The 15,052-nt window shown below is 42.1% G+C and overlaps 2 protein-coding genes and 1 long non-coding RNA gene across 3 annotated transcripts in view; 1 reads left to right on the top strand and 2 right to left on the bottom strand.

The window, feature by feature from the left end:
- The window catches only part of LOC148421610 (uncharacterized), a 70,284-nt gene extending 69,115 nt beyond the window's left edge, over nt 1–1,169 (bottom strand). Inside the window, exon 1 of the long non-coding RNA XR_015866208.1 lies at nt 959–1,169. This is a non-coding gene — a long non-coding RNA (uncharacterized LOC148421610). The remainder of the gene's footprint in view (nt 1–958) is intronic.
- tmem184c (transmembrane protein 184C) lies at nt 309–5,706 on the top strand. The gene is made up of 10 exons (XM_088420051.1): nt 309–1,160; nt 1,517–1,647; nt 1,732–1,768; nt 2,064–2,269; nt 2,338–2,412; nt 2,483–2,576; nt 3,470–3,582; nt 3,660–3,759; nt 4,289–4,460; nt 4,547–5,706. The coding sequence occupies exons 1-10, from the start codon at nt 1,044–1,046 to the stop codon at nt 4,840–4,842; spliced, it is 1,341 nt and encodes a 446-aa protein (XP_088276177.1). The 5' UTR covers nt 309–1,043; the 3' UTR covers nt 4,843–5,706.
- prmt9 (protein arginine methyltransferase 9) lies at nt 5,697–14,216 on the bottom strand. Its single transcript, XM_088420050.1, has 14 exons — nt 13,950–14,216; nt 12,815–13,018; nt 12,586–12,734; nt 11,910–12,146; nt 11,647–11,814; nt 10,933–11,035; nt 10,635–10,744; nt 10,203–10,395; nt 9,854–10,037; nt 7,945–8,306; nt 7,258–7,580; nt 6,913–7,066; nt 6,703–6,825; nt 5,697–6,041 (listed from the first exon to the last, which is right to left on the bottom strand). Exons 2-14 carry the CDS (start codon nt 13,013–13,015, stop codon nt 5,820–5,822), a joined length of 2,529 nt encoding a protein of 842 aa, XP_088276176.1. The 5' UTR covers nt 13,016–13,018; nt 13,950–14,216; the 3' UTR covers nt 5,697–5,819.
- Nucleotides 14,217–15,052: the final 836 nt, after the last annotated feature.

The raw sequence follows: 15,052 nt of genomic DNA on the forward strand, positions 1-15,052 counted from the left end.
ATATTTCCACTGCCATCCTCTCCCACTCCCACAGAAAAAAAAAATCCCACCCCATCCTGTACCATTGAAAAAATAAATAAAGAGTATCCTGAAACGAAACCTCTTTCCGTTCAGAGTGACTCCCACTCCCGTCACACTCAAATTTTGGAGGTCAGGTAAATTAGAAAAAAAAATAACAACAACCTATTTTTCTTTTCTTCTTCTTCTTTCAAAGGCAAAAACAAAAAAAAAAGATGTCAGCCTCAATACACTATAGCCAATATCACCCTGAAAATAATTATTTAACTTCCCATTTTCCTACATCTTTAGGATTGTTTCATTTTGTGTAAAGTATGTTGAAAAATAACACCGTAAAAGTATTTTAAGATGATTTAATCTCCTTCTTGGAAAGCAGATGCATTATCACAAAGTTGCAAACCTGTAAAGTTCAGAATTAAACTTAAGCTAAAGTAACCAGGACCATGTGAAAGCCAAAAACCTTTCCGTCTAATCAGCAATTGTTATCAAGTATTGCCATCTAGTGGAGAAAGGAAGTCATAGTCAAAGCACCCAATCCCCGCCTCTCTGTATAAACTCCTCTGATTGGCCTAGTGAAACAACGCCGCCAATCACACCTGATAATGTAAACCGTTCCAAACCCGAAAGCAGGAAGTACCCGACTGAAGGAAGTATTTTGTAAACTTTGAGGCTTACCACAGAAGAAAAAACCCAGTTTAACTCATTAGGATTTTCGAAAATAGGGATAATCTGCCTCGTTATAAAAATAGCATTTCAACAATGCGATAAACCTAAAAAAAGCTTTCGACAGCGGGTTGAATACGGCCACGTACGTAGTTTGTTTACATGGCAAAACGACCGGCGAGCTAACGCTAGCCTAGCCACACGGCTGGGGAAAATTGAAGTCACATGAGCAAACAGTTAACATGTTTCCTTAACAATAACTTCGACCTTTACTCACTTGGGTACGGGGAAGGCTTTTGTTACTTCTGCGGATCGTCCAATGTTTCGTTAGCCGCTAAAAACTAAGTCATCTTCATGTCAGCATGCCTTGTTCTTGCGGCAACTGGAGAAGATGGATTCGGCCTCTGGTGGTCTTGTTGTACATTTTATTGCTGCTTGTGGTCCTGCCGCTGTGCGTGTGGGAATTACAGAAGTCAGAGGTGAGTAGAACGCCCACGTTTACCTGAGCGCGGTGCATTATGGGCCAATTGCGTTAAGATTTTTATGCAGTTCACATTGGATTCGTATTTTGTGAATTTAATGGTTGTTATATGAGCTGACAAAAGCATTGGAATTTGTACTTAAAATGTGTTTATTTGCACTTGCTATCACCATATCTCATCTGTTTTGCTTATTGACACATATTGTTGTTGTTTTAACTAAGTAAATTTCAGATTAATTCCTCACTTGTCAGACTTAACAAATTGCCTTTATTTTGAAGCATGACCCTAACATTGATGACACGGTGGCCATTTCCCCCTCGTCTCACATATTATTATTATTTTTTTAATGGTAGGTCGGCACTCATAACAAGGCATGGTTCATAGCCGGGATATTTGTCTTCATGACCATACCGATATCATTATGGGGCATCCTGCAGCATCTAGTTCACTACACTCAGCCTGAGCTTCAAAAACCTATCATCAGGTAAACAAGACACTTTTAACATCCAGGAAAATGCGTTTTCAAAACATGTATTTATTACCTCTTATTTTCTTGATTCCGTTCCAGAATACTGTGGATGGTGCCAATCTACAGCTTAGACAGTGTGAGTTAGCGTTTATTGATCTAACCAGTTTTTTAATGTAATTTTTCCCATTCTTCAGATAGTGTTTTCCACAAATCATCTGTATTCTTAATTTCTAAATGAAAAGTTTGACTGACTTATCTGATTGTTTTGTTGACATTCCCTTTAGCGCAGCTCCATCTAGTGGACGCATAACGCAACCCCAGCCACTACTGTAGTCTTATATATGAAAACTGTTTTAGAATAGGCCATCCATTGAAGGTGCGCCTTATGGTAAGTAAAATACAATAATGATTTTTGTCTTAAACTCTTGCAGTGGATTGCCCTGAAATATCCCCACATCGCCATTTACGTGGACACGTGCCGGGAGTGCTACGAGGCCTACGTCATCTACAACTTCATGACCTTCCTGCTCAACTACCTGGAGAACCAGTACCCCAGCTTGGTCATGATGCTGGAGGTCCAGGAGCAGCAGAAACACCTCCCGCCCCTCTGCTGCTGCCCGCCGTGGCCCATGGGAGAGTGAGTTTACTGGAGTTAACATTTCCCGTACGACAGCATTCCAACTGAATCAAATGTTTCCTCCAAAGGGTTTTGTTACTGAGGTGCAAGCTGGGCGTGCTGCAGTACACGGTGGTTCGGCCTGTCACAACGGTTATAGCTCTGTAAGGTCATACTCGGGCCGCATTTCATGTATCATTTGCGCGTTTTGACGCTTCTTTTTCTTCTCGGTAGCATCTGTCAACTATGCAAAGTGTACGACGAAGGAAACTTTAGTTCCACCAACGCTTGGACCTACCTGGTTATTGTCAACAACATGTCACAGCTGGTACTGCAATTTCTCTATGTATAAAATTCATATTGTATAATGTCATTCTGGGGGAGGGGGGGGACATATAAAATAAGCCGGCTAAAAATGTCCGTCTCCGAGCTCCGCCAGAAACATGTTTGCACCACTGTTTTCTGCACGGAACTTTCTTGCAATAGAACGCTGTGTCGCAATGGCGGCATGGGAGAAAGACTCCACCAAAAATCAGGAAATATCATAAGTTTGGAATGAGCTTTAATTTATCAAGAAAACTACCTTCAGTTCTTGCAAAGTGGAAAAGGTAAAAAATACAGTACCTTTGCAAAGACCATCTTGACATATGACTCCATTGCTTCCCTTGGTGCACCACGTAGGGGTCGAACGACCTTAAAAACACTGATTTGGTAGTTAGCAGGCTTTCATTAAAGACGATATTAGCACATGGAGCTTACTAAAATAAAGTTATGGATTTCTCCATAAAACACTAGGGAGGTGTTATCCTTGAAAATAACCTTTCACTACAAACAATCCACAGTGGCTTGGTTTTAGGTGTCCAAATTTTAACCAGTGACGTGCCTAGTCTGCTCATCGAGAAGAAGAACAGGAAGTTATTGACCTTGTTGTCGTTTACTCAAGGAGTCTTGTTGAAGTATTGTCAGTAAGTGACTTTAAGAACACTATTTCATGGATAATGTACCAATAACATTATATATTCGTGAACCAAACGGTAGTTAGTGTTCGATGACCTTAAATGGTAATCACTCGTGCGCTAATGCTAATCGCGATTGCTAAACATGTTAGCACAAGCACATTTTGGTAGATTCCAAACCAGGACTTGATTAATTGATGGAATTATCGATATGAAAGGATTTAATGGTGAGAGCCCTAACAATGTTATTCTTGTGTTCATCTAGTTTGCCATGTACTGCCTGGTGCTGTTCTACAGGGCCCTGCGAGAGGAGCTTAGTCCCATCAAGCCAGTGGGCAAGTTCCTATGTGTCAAAATGGTGGTGTTCGTCTCATTTTGGTAAATATCCTCAAATGTTTTACAACATGATGTCGTTTCATATTTGAGTATTTTCGCATTTTTCTTTTACTTTGCAGGCAAGCTGTGCTCATCGCCTTGCTAGTGAAGGTCGGCATCATCTCAGAGAAACGCACGTGGGACTGGCAAAGCGTGGAGGCCGTAGCCACCGGACTACAGGTGAGCAAATCTGTTTGTGTTCGCTGATGTTAATAATAGCAGCGGTTCGCAAATGGGGGTATGTCAGATTTTACCATGGTTTCAATTGTAATGTAATGCCTTTTAATGCTGTGCAGGAAATGTATGTTTTTTTTTTTTCCAAATAAAGAGCAAATTAATTGGAACATGCAGTAACTCCTTGCTAGATTGTATGTACAACAAATTCTATGACTTTGTGTTAACCTTTATACAAATGCACATGGTCATTAGTGATGCAGTTTAATTAAGCATTGAAAGAAGACACTAGGGAGCTGCAATTTCACCCAGATGGTGACAACATCTCAAAGTTCTTCATATCAAGATCACTTAGTTATCACACTACGAAGAGTGCGCCATCCCTTGCTAAAATACAGCGAGAATGACGTGGAAGAAAATGACTCAAAAATACTGCTCATGTGAACTTTTCGTTTGGCCTTGGCTAAGGTCGTCTCTCCCACCTTGTTGTCTGGTCTAACGTTCCAATGTTTGTCTCTCCCGCTTGCCAACTCAGGACTTTGTGATCTGCGTAGAAATGTTCCTGGCGGCCATAGCTCATCACGTGAGCTTCACGTACAAGCCTTACATCCAGGAGGCCGAAGAGGGCTCCTGCTTTGACTCCTTCATGGCCATGTGGGACGTCTCCGACGTCCGGGCCGACATCTCGGAACAAGTCCGCAACGTGGGTCGGTGTCGATCCGTTTCACTTTTATGCGGCTAGCGTAATAAATCCTATAAATATTCAAACTATTTTTCCTGTCTCATTTGACAGGCCGCACAGTGATGGGTCGCCCCCGGAAGCCCTATTTCGAAGAGGCGCAGAGCTCCAGCGAACGCGCCGGTCTCCTCTCGTCGTCGGTTTCGCAAGACGCCGTCGGCGAGGCGCCGTCCGATCCGCCCTCGCCCGGGGGCCGCTACCAAGGTATGGGACGGACCCCCCACTCCCTGTCGGCCCCCGCCGGCCTCGGCCGATCGCAGGAAGTCGCAAGCGACGCGAGCGACGACGACGGAAGCGGGGACGGCGGACCCCAAGAGCCCGCCCAGGCGGATTTGATCGTCGTCACTTAATGACATCGTCGCTAACAAATGGGCGGGACCCAATGACTTTGCTAACTGTGGCAAACAAATCAATAACATGACAGCTGCAAGAATGTTCAGTGAAGGAATGACAGAAATGAACAACTGACTCACAACTCTCATGATATGACTTTCAAGTCAGGTTTTCAAACTATAGAGCCTTAGCCATTTAGCCTCATTTGTTACTTATTTGCGGGGATAAATCATGGTGTCATGTAAGAGTATTTCAGGGGCAAAAAAAAAATAATTACCAAAATAAAGATGAAAAAAGTTCAACTTATTTCAGCACCTGCCAAAAAAAAGTCATGGTAATAATTTGAAAACACAATTTTGCCACTAGCTGTCGACTGAAAATGACATCACGTACTGAAGCCGCAGGTCACGACCAATCAAAGCTCAGCTTGTGAAAATCACATGACCAACAGGTGAGGCATGATTATTCATTACCCGAGTCTTAAGCACAGGTGATGTCATTTTCAGTCGACAGCAAGTGGAAAATATGTTATTAAATGTAGTAGTTATACATGAAAAATACTCAAATTAATTTTAGGCAAAAGTCTAACGTTTTACTGCAGAAAATGGCTAAATAATTGGACTATTTCTGAACCTTTATTAAATTTACATTGAAATTACGTTTACCCAAACAAGAAATACTTTCTACATGACGAAAAATGAATTTGTTTTCATAAGATTATGATTCTATCGACATAAACCCCGCCCTCTTTTTTTTTTTTTTTTGGTGCAGGTTTTCATTCTAATGCCTTCCACAGCTTTATTTTTACCAATAAAACCAACAGTAAAGCAGACCAAATGGTGGTTTCTTTACATTCGAATAAAAGACAATGTTTAACATTTTCTGACTTTTTATTAATAAAATGTTCTTGCTAGTTTTAGACAGCAACGCGACATTAAAAGACCAATGGCAGCGTTTAAAAATACTCATGCTAGCGGATGAAACTGTTCCAACGTCACTCATCTCTTCGTACCTCGACGGAGATGCTGCTGTTACGCAGTTTGACGGCGAGTCGGACTCGTTCTCCGGACGCTACCTCCAGGGGGCGCTGCAGGACCACGGCGGCCTGCTTCCAATGAGAGTTGGGGGCCAGCGTGCTGACTCGAGTGTCCTCGTCCAGGTGGATGTCGTACCAGAAGGGCACCGCCGTGATTCTGCCCGACGACGTCGTTCGGACCTTAGGAGGAAAAGACTTTGATCTGGACTGGACTTTATTTGCTTACTATGATCATTTTATCTCACGCTATTGATTATATCCGCGTTTTTACTTGTCGGCAATGATCAAGTGAGACGAAAAAGTCATCTGGGACAGGGCTTTTTCTTCAACTGATTTGTGTTCAAGCTAATTACGTTTTGGTACGTTTCCTTATATTAACCTCATTCAATCCGCAAGGCAAAGGTTTTTACAAGTTTTTTTTTTTTTTCCAAACAGCTTGCTTCAGCATGATTTACTGCTTGAATTCACTTCATTTTGCTGATCCATGTGATGTTCTCATCTTCTCCACTGGGGGCAGTATAACGCATTGTTCAAGTAGCCATAGCTTAACTCTTTCAGTGCCAAACGTTATTGGAAAAGCAAATCTCTAGTGGGCAAGCATATTTAGCATTTTACCTCACCTTTCAAATTTATGTATGTTTTGTTCCCGGTAGAACCTAAAATGACTTATGCATTAGTAATTTAACAAGTTTTGGTTGTTTCTACGTCTAGTAATAACGTAGCATCTTGCATGACCTGCTAGCTAAGCGCGCTACACACTAGTGAAGCGATAATAACTTTTGCTACACACAGAGGTTTGGAAGACAAAGCTTAATGTGTTTAGCTCCACAGCAGAACCCACCTGGACTTCCCTTTCGTCATAATTAGCAGTAGCGTCCATCAGGTCCAAAACGAAAAGCTCGGCGGGTTCACTGAGGTGTCGACACGCTAACGTGGAGAAATCCAGGAATACGTGGACCGGAACCTGAAGCACAAAGGATCGTAGATCGACGGATTGACTGAGTTCTACAGCTGTGTGAGTCGACAGTGGCACTTTGCAACGGCTACTCACGGTGAACTGGTTGATAAACGGCGCGATGTTAAAGCCGAGCGTGGCCTCGCGGCCCTGGACGGCGCTCTCCAGCAGCAGCGTGTCTGACTCCACCAGCATGCCCAGAACCACAATTTTGCTAGGGAAGACACGACCGCCGCTCTCCAGCAGGCATCTTAAGAAATAGACTCAACTGTCATAACATGTAGAGGATCAAAACGGCACCATGCATTCATTCCTAAATGCTTGCAAATGTGATTTTTTTTCTTTTCTTTTCTTTTTTTTTTTTTACACTAGGAACCTGTAAACCCCCATCACCCATTCATTCTCAAATTGTGCTCCGCGAGGACTGACGTTCCACCTCACCTGGCCAAAGACGCTTTCTCCATCAGCTTCTGCCGAACGAGCCCGCACGTCTCCACGCAGTCCAGGAAGATGGCGCTCCACAGTTTCTCTTGCGAGGGCCTCTGCAGCGCCCCCTGCTCATCCTCGCCGTGTTTCAGCCAGAACTCTAAGCTCCCTTCCGGAACGCCGTTGGCGCGGGCCAGGCGTTCCAGCACATCCTGGTGCTTGCTCTTCTCCACCGAGCTGTAGGCCTTCACCCTGCCGTGGCTGGCGGCGATGAGCGAGAGCAACGAGAAGCCCTCCGATACGTCCAGAATGTAGAGAAGATAGGCATTGCAGGGTTCCTATGCATTTCAAATGACAACATTTTATAATAGCCCCACACCTTAAATGCTCGACATCTTACTTAGACAATTATGAGAAGTAAACAAAAATATAGTGATATCTTTGTTAACAGACGTTTATATTAAAGAATCTCTAGTGTCTAATAGAGTTCAGTTCTTTTTAACTTTGAAGTTCAACATATTTGCATTTCAATCTCAACTAGGGCCCGGACGATTATGATTAATAAAAGTTGAACTCTTTCGGCTCTATGGCTCAGGATTATAAAGGGGTCCCGGCAACTCAGTTTGAGAACCTCTAAAACAGCACATAGACTTGTAAACATGAGTGTTTCAAAATGGTAATTGGTCAAATCCAACGCCATACCTTCCCAAGTTGCGTAGGAACATCAGCGGGGTCCTCCGGGCTTTGGAATTGGGCCTTTAAGCGGCCGATGAGTTTGGACAAGGCGCCGGCAAAACTGCGATGGTAGTCGGAATTGTTCAAGAGCGCCATTTCCCAGCACTCTAGCGTGCACACGCCTTGGTGTTGCTGCGTTTGGAGCGACGCCAGGGCGTTGCACAGCTCTGCTTCGGCGTTGGGGGTGTCGCTGGAGCGGCCAGGGTCCGGACACGTGCCCAGAGGGATCTCCTGACCGTCTCGCAGCACGGCCACGCTGCAGAGCCTCAGGTAAGCGTCCTGGCAGGACACTTCTACAATCAGCTCGTCGCCACATTTTAGAAGAAAGCCTGATGGAGGAAATTTAGAAAAACACCAACAGATTCAATTGTTGACACCCAAAGATTTGACCAAATTAGAAAAACATTTAGAAATACGTAAGCGGTAGATATTTTTAGCTCATTTACAGCCATCCTATAAAATTGATGATCGTCAGTAGCCGATAACATGTTGAGAAAATTTATAGCCAATCACGTGTCTTGTAGGAGTGCCCGTGAGCTGTGCTTAGTCAAGGTCACACACACTGTGACGGAGACATGTATGAAGCCACAAGCTTCACTCTAATTAGACTTCCAGGTGCCACTAATATGACACGGCTCACCGTGAGACTACTGTCAAACAATAGGGAACGGGAAGGGACAACGGTACAGATGGTGTATAACGTTTAATAATTTTAGATGTAAAGAAATGTGTACTGCAGTAATATGTAGAGTGCAAATACTTTTCACGTTTAAAGGAATTCAGGTACCCACACACACACACACACACACACACAACAATTCAGTCATGGTGGTGGTGGTGTATTTTTGGTATCACTTAAATACAAAATAAGCAACATTAATTGGTTAAGAAAAATGTTTTGCAATACATTTAATGCAATACAAAACTGTATCTGTTTAATGCATAAGTATAATGCATTAAAACCGACCAAATCTACTAAAGACAACTTTTATATGGAAACTAAAATGCCACTGTTAAAGACTCCACAGTCAATACAAAAATGAGGAATTAAAACAAATCAAACGTATGCTAAAAAACAAAAACATTTTACGCCTTTAGCCATCAAGCTAATTTATTGACTAAGGCAAGGTGATGATAGAATTGTAAATGAAATAGAATTGGAGATGAGGACAAGTGACAGCGGAAGGAGAACAATGAGATTCCAAAGGACACGGGGCGGGGTAAGGTGTGGCGGGGGACTCCTTCGAGAATAACATCTGTTCTCGTCTTCGTGTCAAATTCGAGCGCAAAATGCATATTTCATGATCGCTAAAGTGTGTCGCAGCCGATCACGGCGCACAAATAACAAAGGCCGGAAAGAAGCGGATGGAGTTGATGAAGGTGGATGACGAGGGGTTCCCGCAACGACAGCTGCCATCTGGAGGATGACGAGCTGTGCGTCTGACTCCATTATCGTCATGACCACGTTCTATTCTTAGCAGGGAAAAAGCGCCCTCTTCTGATTAGAAGTGGAAATGCGGTATGTATAGATTTCCGTCATAGAAAAAGAAAGTATACTGGCATATTGTTGAGCAGAGGCCACAATTCCACATATTCCACAATTCAGGCCTAAAAAGACAAGATCTTGTGCTGTACAAAGATGGGAACTCCTGTGGGTTTCTCATCTCATCCCATTCCTAAAAGATAAGCTTTTTATTGGACAGAGATGATCAGTCATCTTAGACATTCAATACCAAGATGCCTTTGAGCAAGGCATCAACCCCCAACCGATGTGAGATACCCCTTGGCGCAATCCCGTGTCCCTTTGAGTTCTCCCTTCACTTATAGTTTACTGATAGTGATTTGGCACTGTGCAATCAACATGATCCTGTTTCACCTTTGCTGGTGTGCTCGGGGTAGATGGCTTGCTCCCAGCAGGTGTTCTCGTGGGGTCCCGTTGACAAGCTGTTCTCTTCATCCAAGTGTAGCTGGAACCACACAGCCAGGGCGTCCAGCTCGCCCTCTCGCACCACCGGCAGGTGCAACCGCTGGACTGGCCTGGAGCTCAGACCCTCCAGCTCCTGTAGAGAAAAATACCATAACGGATTGACCATTAATTTGAGGGTCAAATTCTGGTCTAGAGGTCTTGCAGGCACATTAAGTAAACTTATAAGTTACGGGCTGAAATTGCCATCATTAATTATTCTCAGGGGTGATCAGAGACAAGCTTTAAACTCTCAGCTTGCCTGCACGTGATTAAAATCGATGTGGAGGACGGTGAGCGGCTCGGTGAGGGCCGTGTAGCCTCCGGGGAGCCTGCTGAGTCTCTCAGTGGTGTACGGCTCCATGGAGTCGTCCGGTTCGGTGCTGCAGCTCACCGGACTGCGCAGCTGCTGGGCCGCTGCCATCGACAGCCCGCCCACCTCCGACACGCAAAGCCTGAAAAAGATAAATGCTCTCATTCTTCAGTCATTTTACATTTAAATAACCCATACAACTTTGCCGCCATTTTTGGTCCATGTATAGAAACTCGGTTATCTTGACGATATGAAGTCAGCAATAGGTACGTGATAATAAAATTCCTGAATCGAAAATCAATCAATCAGTCTTTCACTGGTAGAATTGAATCATCGCCGTTTCAGTTGAGATGTTCAACACTAACAATGTGCTTTGTTTACTTATTATGCCGACGGATCTCCAGACACTCAACAGCCATGGCGAACACCGTTGCTCCGGCGGGGATGACGCGACCAGTTGCAGAAGGGTCACTGGATACAGTCTCTTCCCTCTGTAGAAAAGAAAAAAAAATACTCACTTGACAAAACAGTGAAAATTCAGTGATTCTTAAAAATTCAGTACCATAAATATATCACACCCGTCTCTATGCTTGATCACTTTGTTTTGCGACGGTGAAAACATGGGCAGCAATTCCTGCCGTCTACAGTAGACCCCTACAGTGATTGCTTGTGTCGTTACCTGTGGAGGCAGCAGCAGGTGGTGCCAGGCGTGGATGAGGCTCTCGATGATGCCTTCTCCAAACAAACCGGCGTCTACCGTCTCCGTCACTACCAGCGACACCCTGGCGGAGGGAGAGGAAGACTTTTGAAAAGTAACTAAGTATTAGTAATGACCCTAGATACTTGAAGTGGAGCTGTAATTCTTTCTTGTTGTTTATTTGTTGTTGTTTTCGTTAAAGCTAATGAAGACACACTATCATAGACCACAATAGATTGATGAATGAATGAATGAATGCATGCATGAATGAATGGATGGATGAATAAATGAATGAATGGATGGATGGATGGATGGATAGATAGATAGATAGATAGATAGATAGATAGATAGATAGATAGATAGATAGATAGATAGATAGATAGATAGATAGATAGATAGATAGATAGATAGATAGATAGATAGATAGATAGATAGATAGATAGATAGATAGATAGATAAAATGATATCATGTTAGCAAGCTAGCTATTTCAAACATTTTGTCAGACAGATTGAATGTTAACATGTTAGCTAGCTTTCCTTTGGGCCTTTTGCTTCAGATATTCTTTTTTTTATTTTAGTTAATTTCACAGTGGTAAAAATCTCAGAAAAACAAATATCCCCCATATTCTATCCATTTCGAGACATCAAAATCCATAAACTCAAATTTCCATCCTAGCGTAAGGCCCTGTTGCGTACCTATGCGGGATGTCCTTTGGCACTTCCATTTCTAGAGACTTCATGTGGAGTATCTTAATGTCTCCGCCCATTCTGTTGGCCATCACCACTTCGCAGGCCAGCTCGTACATGGTCCTGGAAAGCTCGCAGGCGTACACTTCAGGGGCTCCCGCCTTCTTAGCGCACATGCTGCCAACAGAGAATTGTGGGGAATTATGTAAACGATATAAGGTATGACAAAGTCACACCAAATCACAAAACATACACTAGCGTTTGTATCTCACCCAAGGATCCCAGTGCCAGTACCTATGTCCAGTACGGTGGTGCAACCGCTCCGCACCGCCTTCTGGATGGCCTGCTGGTACTTGCGGTTACGCCCGTGGTCATTGAGCATGAGGAAGTGCCAGCGTTCCACCAGCCAGTTGGCCACACGGTAGAAATTCTCCCTGGCCTCTGGGAAATCTGGCTTCAGCTTCAGAGCCTTGAAGAAATGGCCCGCCGCTTCATCTCGAAAACCCATTCTGATTTATTAAAAAATATATATATATATCAAAGGTATTATTTCATGTTATATTTTCAGTTGTTTATTTTATTAATAGTTGTATTTTAAATGCAAAAAAAAAAAAAAAACATGAAAAAAATACTATGAAAACTAGAGGCAACTGTGTCCATTTGTGTGTGACTTTTGTTGACTAGATGGTAAATATTAGCACACTAATCGCAATTGCTATCCGGTTAGCATAGGCTATTTCTGATGGGTGTCTAAAAATGAATATGCATAGAATATAATAAAAAAAGAGATGTTCCTGTATATTATTTGATCAATTGATAGGATATTTAATTTTTCAAAGATTCAATTGTGAAAGCTGTAGTCCAATAAATAAAGCCACCTTGCTCCAATTGTCAGTACTACAACCTAAAGTTGTTAACCTTTTTTTTTTCCTATCGAAATCAAAATACCTGAACAGGTGCTCGCCCATACTGTTCAGAATAACCTCATCTGCAGGGAAAAGCTCCAGTGCTTGCTCATAGCAGCCAAAGAGGTCCTGAACGCGGCCTGCCGAATCCAGTTCCTCGGCCCATTTAAAAAGTGTGAAGCGGAAAGACTCCTATAAGAAATCCAAGAAAAAAAATAAATATAATAACTCTTTTTTTTTTTTCCTGAAAGCCAAACGCTTGCACACATTACCCTGGCAAACTCCTTGAACTCGGGCGCCAGGTTGAGAACCAGCAGGTAGTGTACGAATGCTGGCCCATAGTCTTGGTTGAAGAGGCACTGCTGTGCGCTTTCCAGAGAGCTGGACACCAGCTGGTTCCTGGCTGGGTCCTCTCGGCGCCGCCTGCGGGTTCTCCTGCCGCCGTGCTTTGGCCTGGCACTGGCATTAGGCATCCCCTGTGAACAAGTTGTGATTACACGGTACTGCTTGATCCTCATGAAGGTTGTAGATAAGCTGAATCCAATCCCAGCTAACGCTCAGGAATTGGAATGGTTTCCAGTCACAACGGACAAATTGGAGTCTTCAATCCAACTAACATGCAATCTTTTGATTTGATTGAGTCAGAGTAGTCAGAGAAGACCTACAAAAATGAGTGCCTAAGCCACTATTTTAAACCCGGGACCTCTTAACTGAGAGACAGATGTCCAAATTGCTATGGCACCATTAGTGGCCCTTGTGACATTATCACAAATCCTCAGGAAATAGGACTCACTTTTAATATCGTTTTATCCTTTTGTTGTCTCTAATTCAACTCCGATTAAAACATAGAATAAGAACAGAATATAATTGAGTGCCTTTATTGCCAATGTACAGAAGCTATACAACAAAACTGGGAGCACTGCTCCGATTGTTTCATATTGAATATGTGTGAACAATAAAATGAAAATAAAGTTTCACAGGAATGCACTTTTTATAAGTTATGCTTTCAATTTTCGTTTTGTTTTTAATAAGACTACAATTTCCTATTTTGCCATCAAAGAAACAAAACTACAAATAGTACAGTATATAAAAAAGATGTCAAATTCAAGAAGAAATGTCAAAATTATATATATTTTTTTGTATTCTAATCTTGTACAGTAATAGAATCGGGCAGACAACCCACAAGTAAAGTAGCGCTACTGGTTTGTTTTAATTTATTAGTTTTGTATACGAAGGGAAGGCAGAATCACTATGAGCAAATTTCTCATGGAATGATAGAATGCACGTGCAACATTGTTTACTGTATTACAACTTAAGTGTTGACGAAATATAACGAATGATTTACACATCGCGTCATAGCCATGTATTAATTTAGAATAATGTAAATCGTCACAGTTGCTGACTTACCGTAAAATAGTTCAGATCACAGAGGGATGATCACTGGAACGAGGTACTTGTTATCGTTTTTTTTTTTTTTTTGATGACGTTTAAGACACGTTTTAAGTCAACACATTATGTATTTTATGATAAGACTCCAGAAGTCTTTTCTTCTCCAAGGAGGCATCTCGAGGTCGGTTCAGTACAAGAACAAAGAAACCAGTGATATGTAAGCTTTCCCGTTAATTCAAACACATTCGGCTAGGAACTGGAGCTAATAGCATCATTGAGCTAGTCAGGTCCTTACCGCAAATCAGCTCGGGTGTTAAACAGTTACGTCGAAATAGTTCCGCCTAAACATCTCGTATCCCTCCCATAAAAAAAATAATTACAAAAACATGTTTTGCATGGAAATAAAATAATTCTAAATTCAAACTCGGAAAACTGACTTGAGAGCTCGTGTTCTTCATCCTACGTTTGATTTCAATTCATTGTTTTTGCTAATGAGTTATCATCATCCTATATTCCCTTCCAATTTTTACCTTTAAAAAAGCAAGTTTTTCCAAATGAGTAACTTTAAGATTAACGTCATCAGATCTTTATATATTCGTCTATTCGCAGAACTATACAGCATTACATTTTTTCATGTTTACAAACGTGTGTTTATGTCTTTCCGATGTTTTCCTGAAATTGTAATTTGTTGATTTGCCGTGAAAAAAATAGGCAGCGGCAAAGTCATAACTTTCCCAACCGGTTCTTAATCCTTCATTCAATTTCAGTTTACAGTTCTACCGAGTACATTTTTATCTTTCCATTCTTTTTTTTCGCTTCTTTTTAATCTCAGTACTTTACAACTTTTTTGTCCATAATGTAGTAAAACATTGAATAAATGTATGAATGAGTAAGTGAGTGATTAAACACACACATAAATAAATAAATAAATAAATAAATAAATAAATAAATAAATAGCGGGTTATGTGGGGCAGATTTCGAAGCCCCAAAGCGCTTCAACTGGACCAAGAGAATTCCCCGGTTGTATTACGACGTCGCATTTCCTAGTTTAAAAAACACCACACTATTTGAACGTGAGTCTTTCGAGGTTTTACCAATGATAACTTTTAAACGTGACAAAT

Source organism: Hippichthys cyanospilos, chromosome 7 (genome assembly GCF_059441005.1).
Source record: "Hippichthys cyanospilos isolate Australia breed blue-spotted pipefish chromosome 7, RoL_Hcya_1.0, whole genome shotgun sequence".
Classification (NCBI taxonomy): Eukaryota; Metazoa; Chordata; class Actinopteri; order Syngnathiformes; family Syngnathidae; genus Hippichthys; species Hippichthys cyanospilos.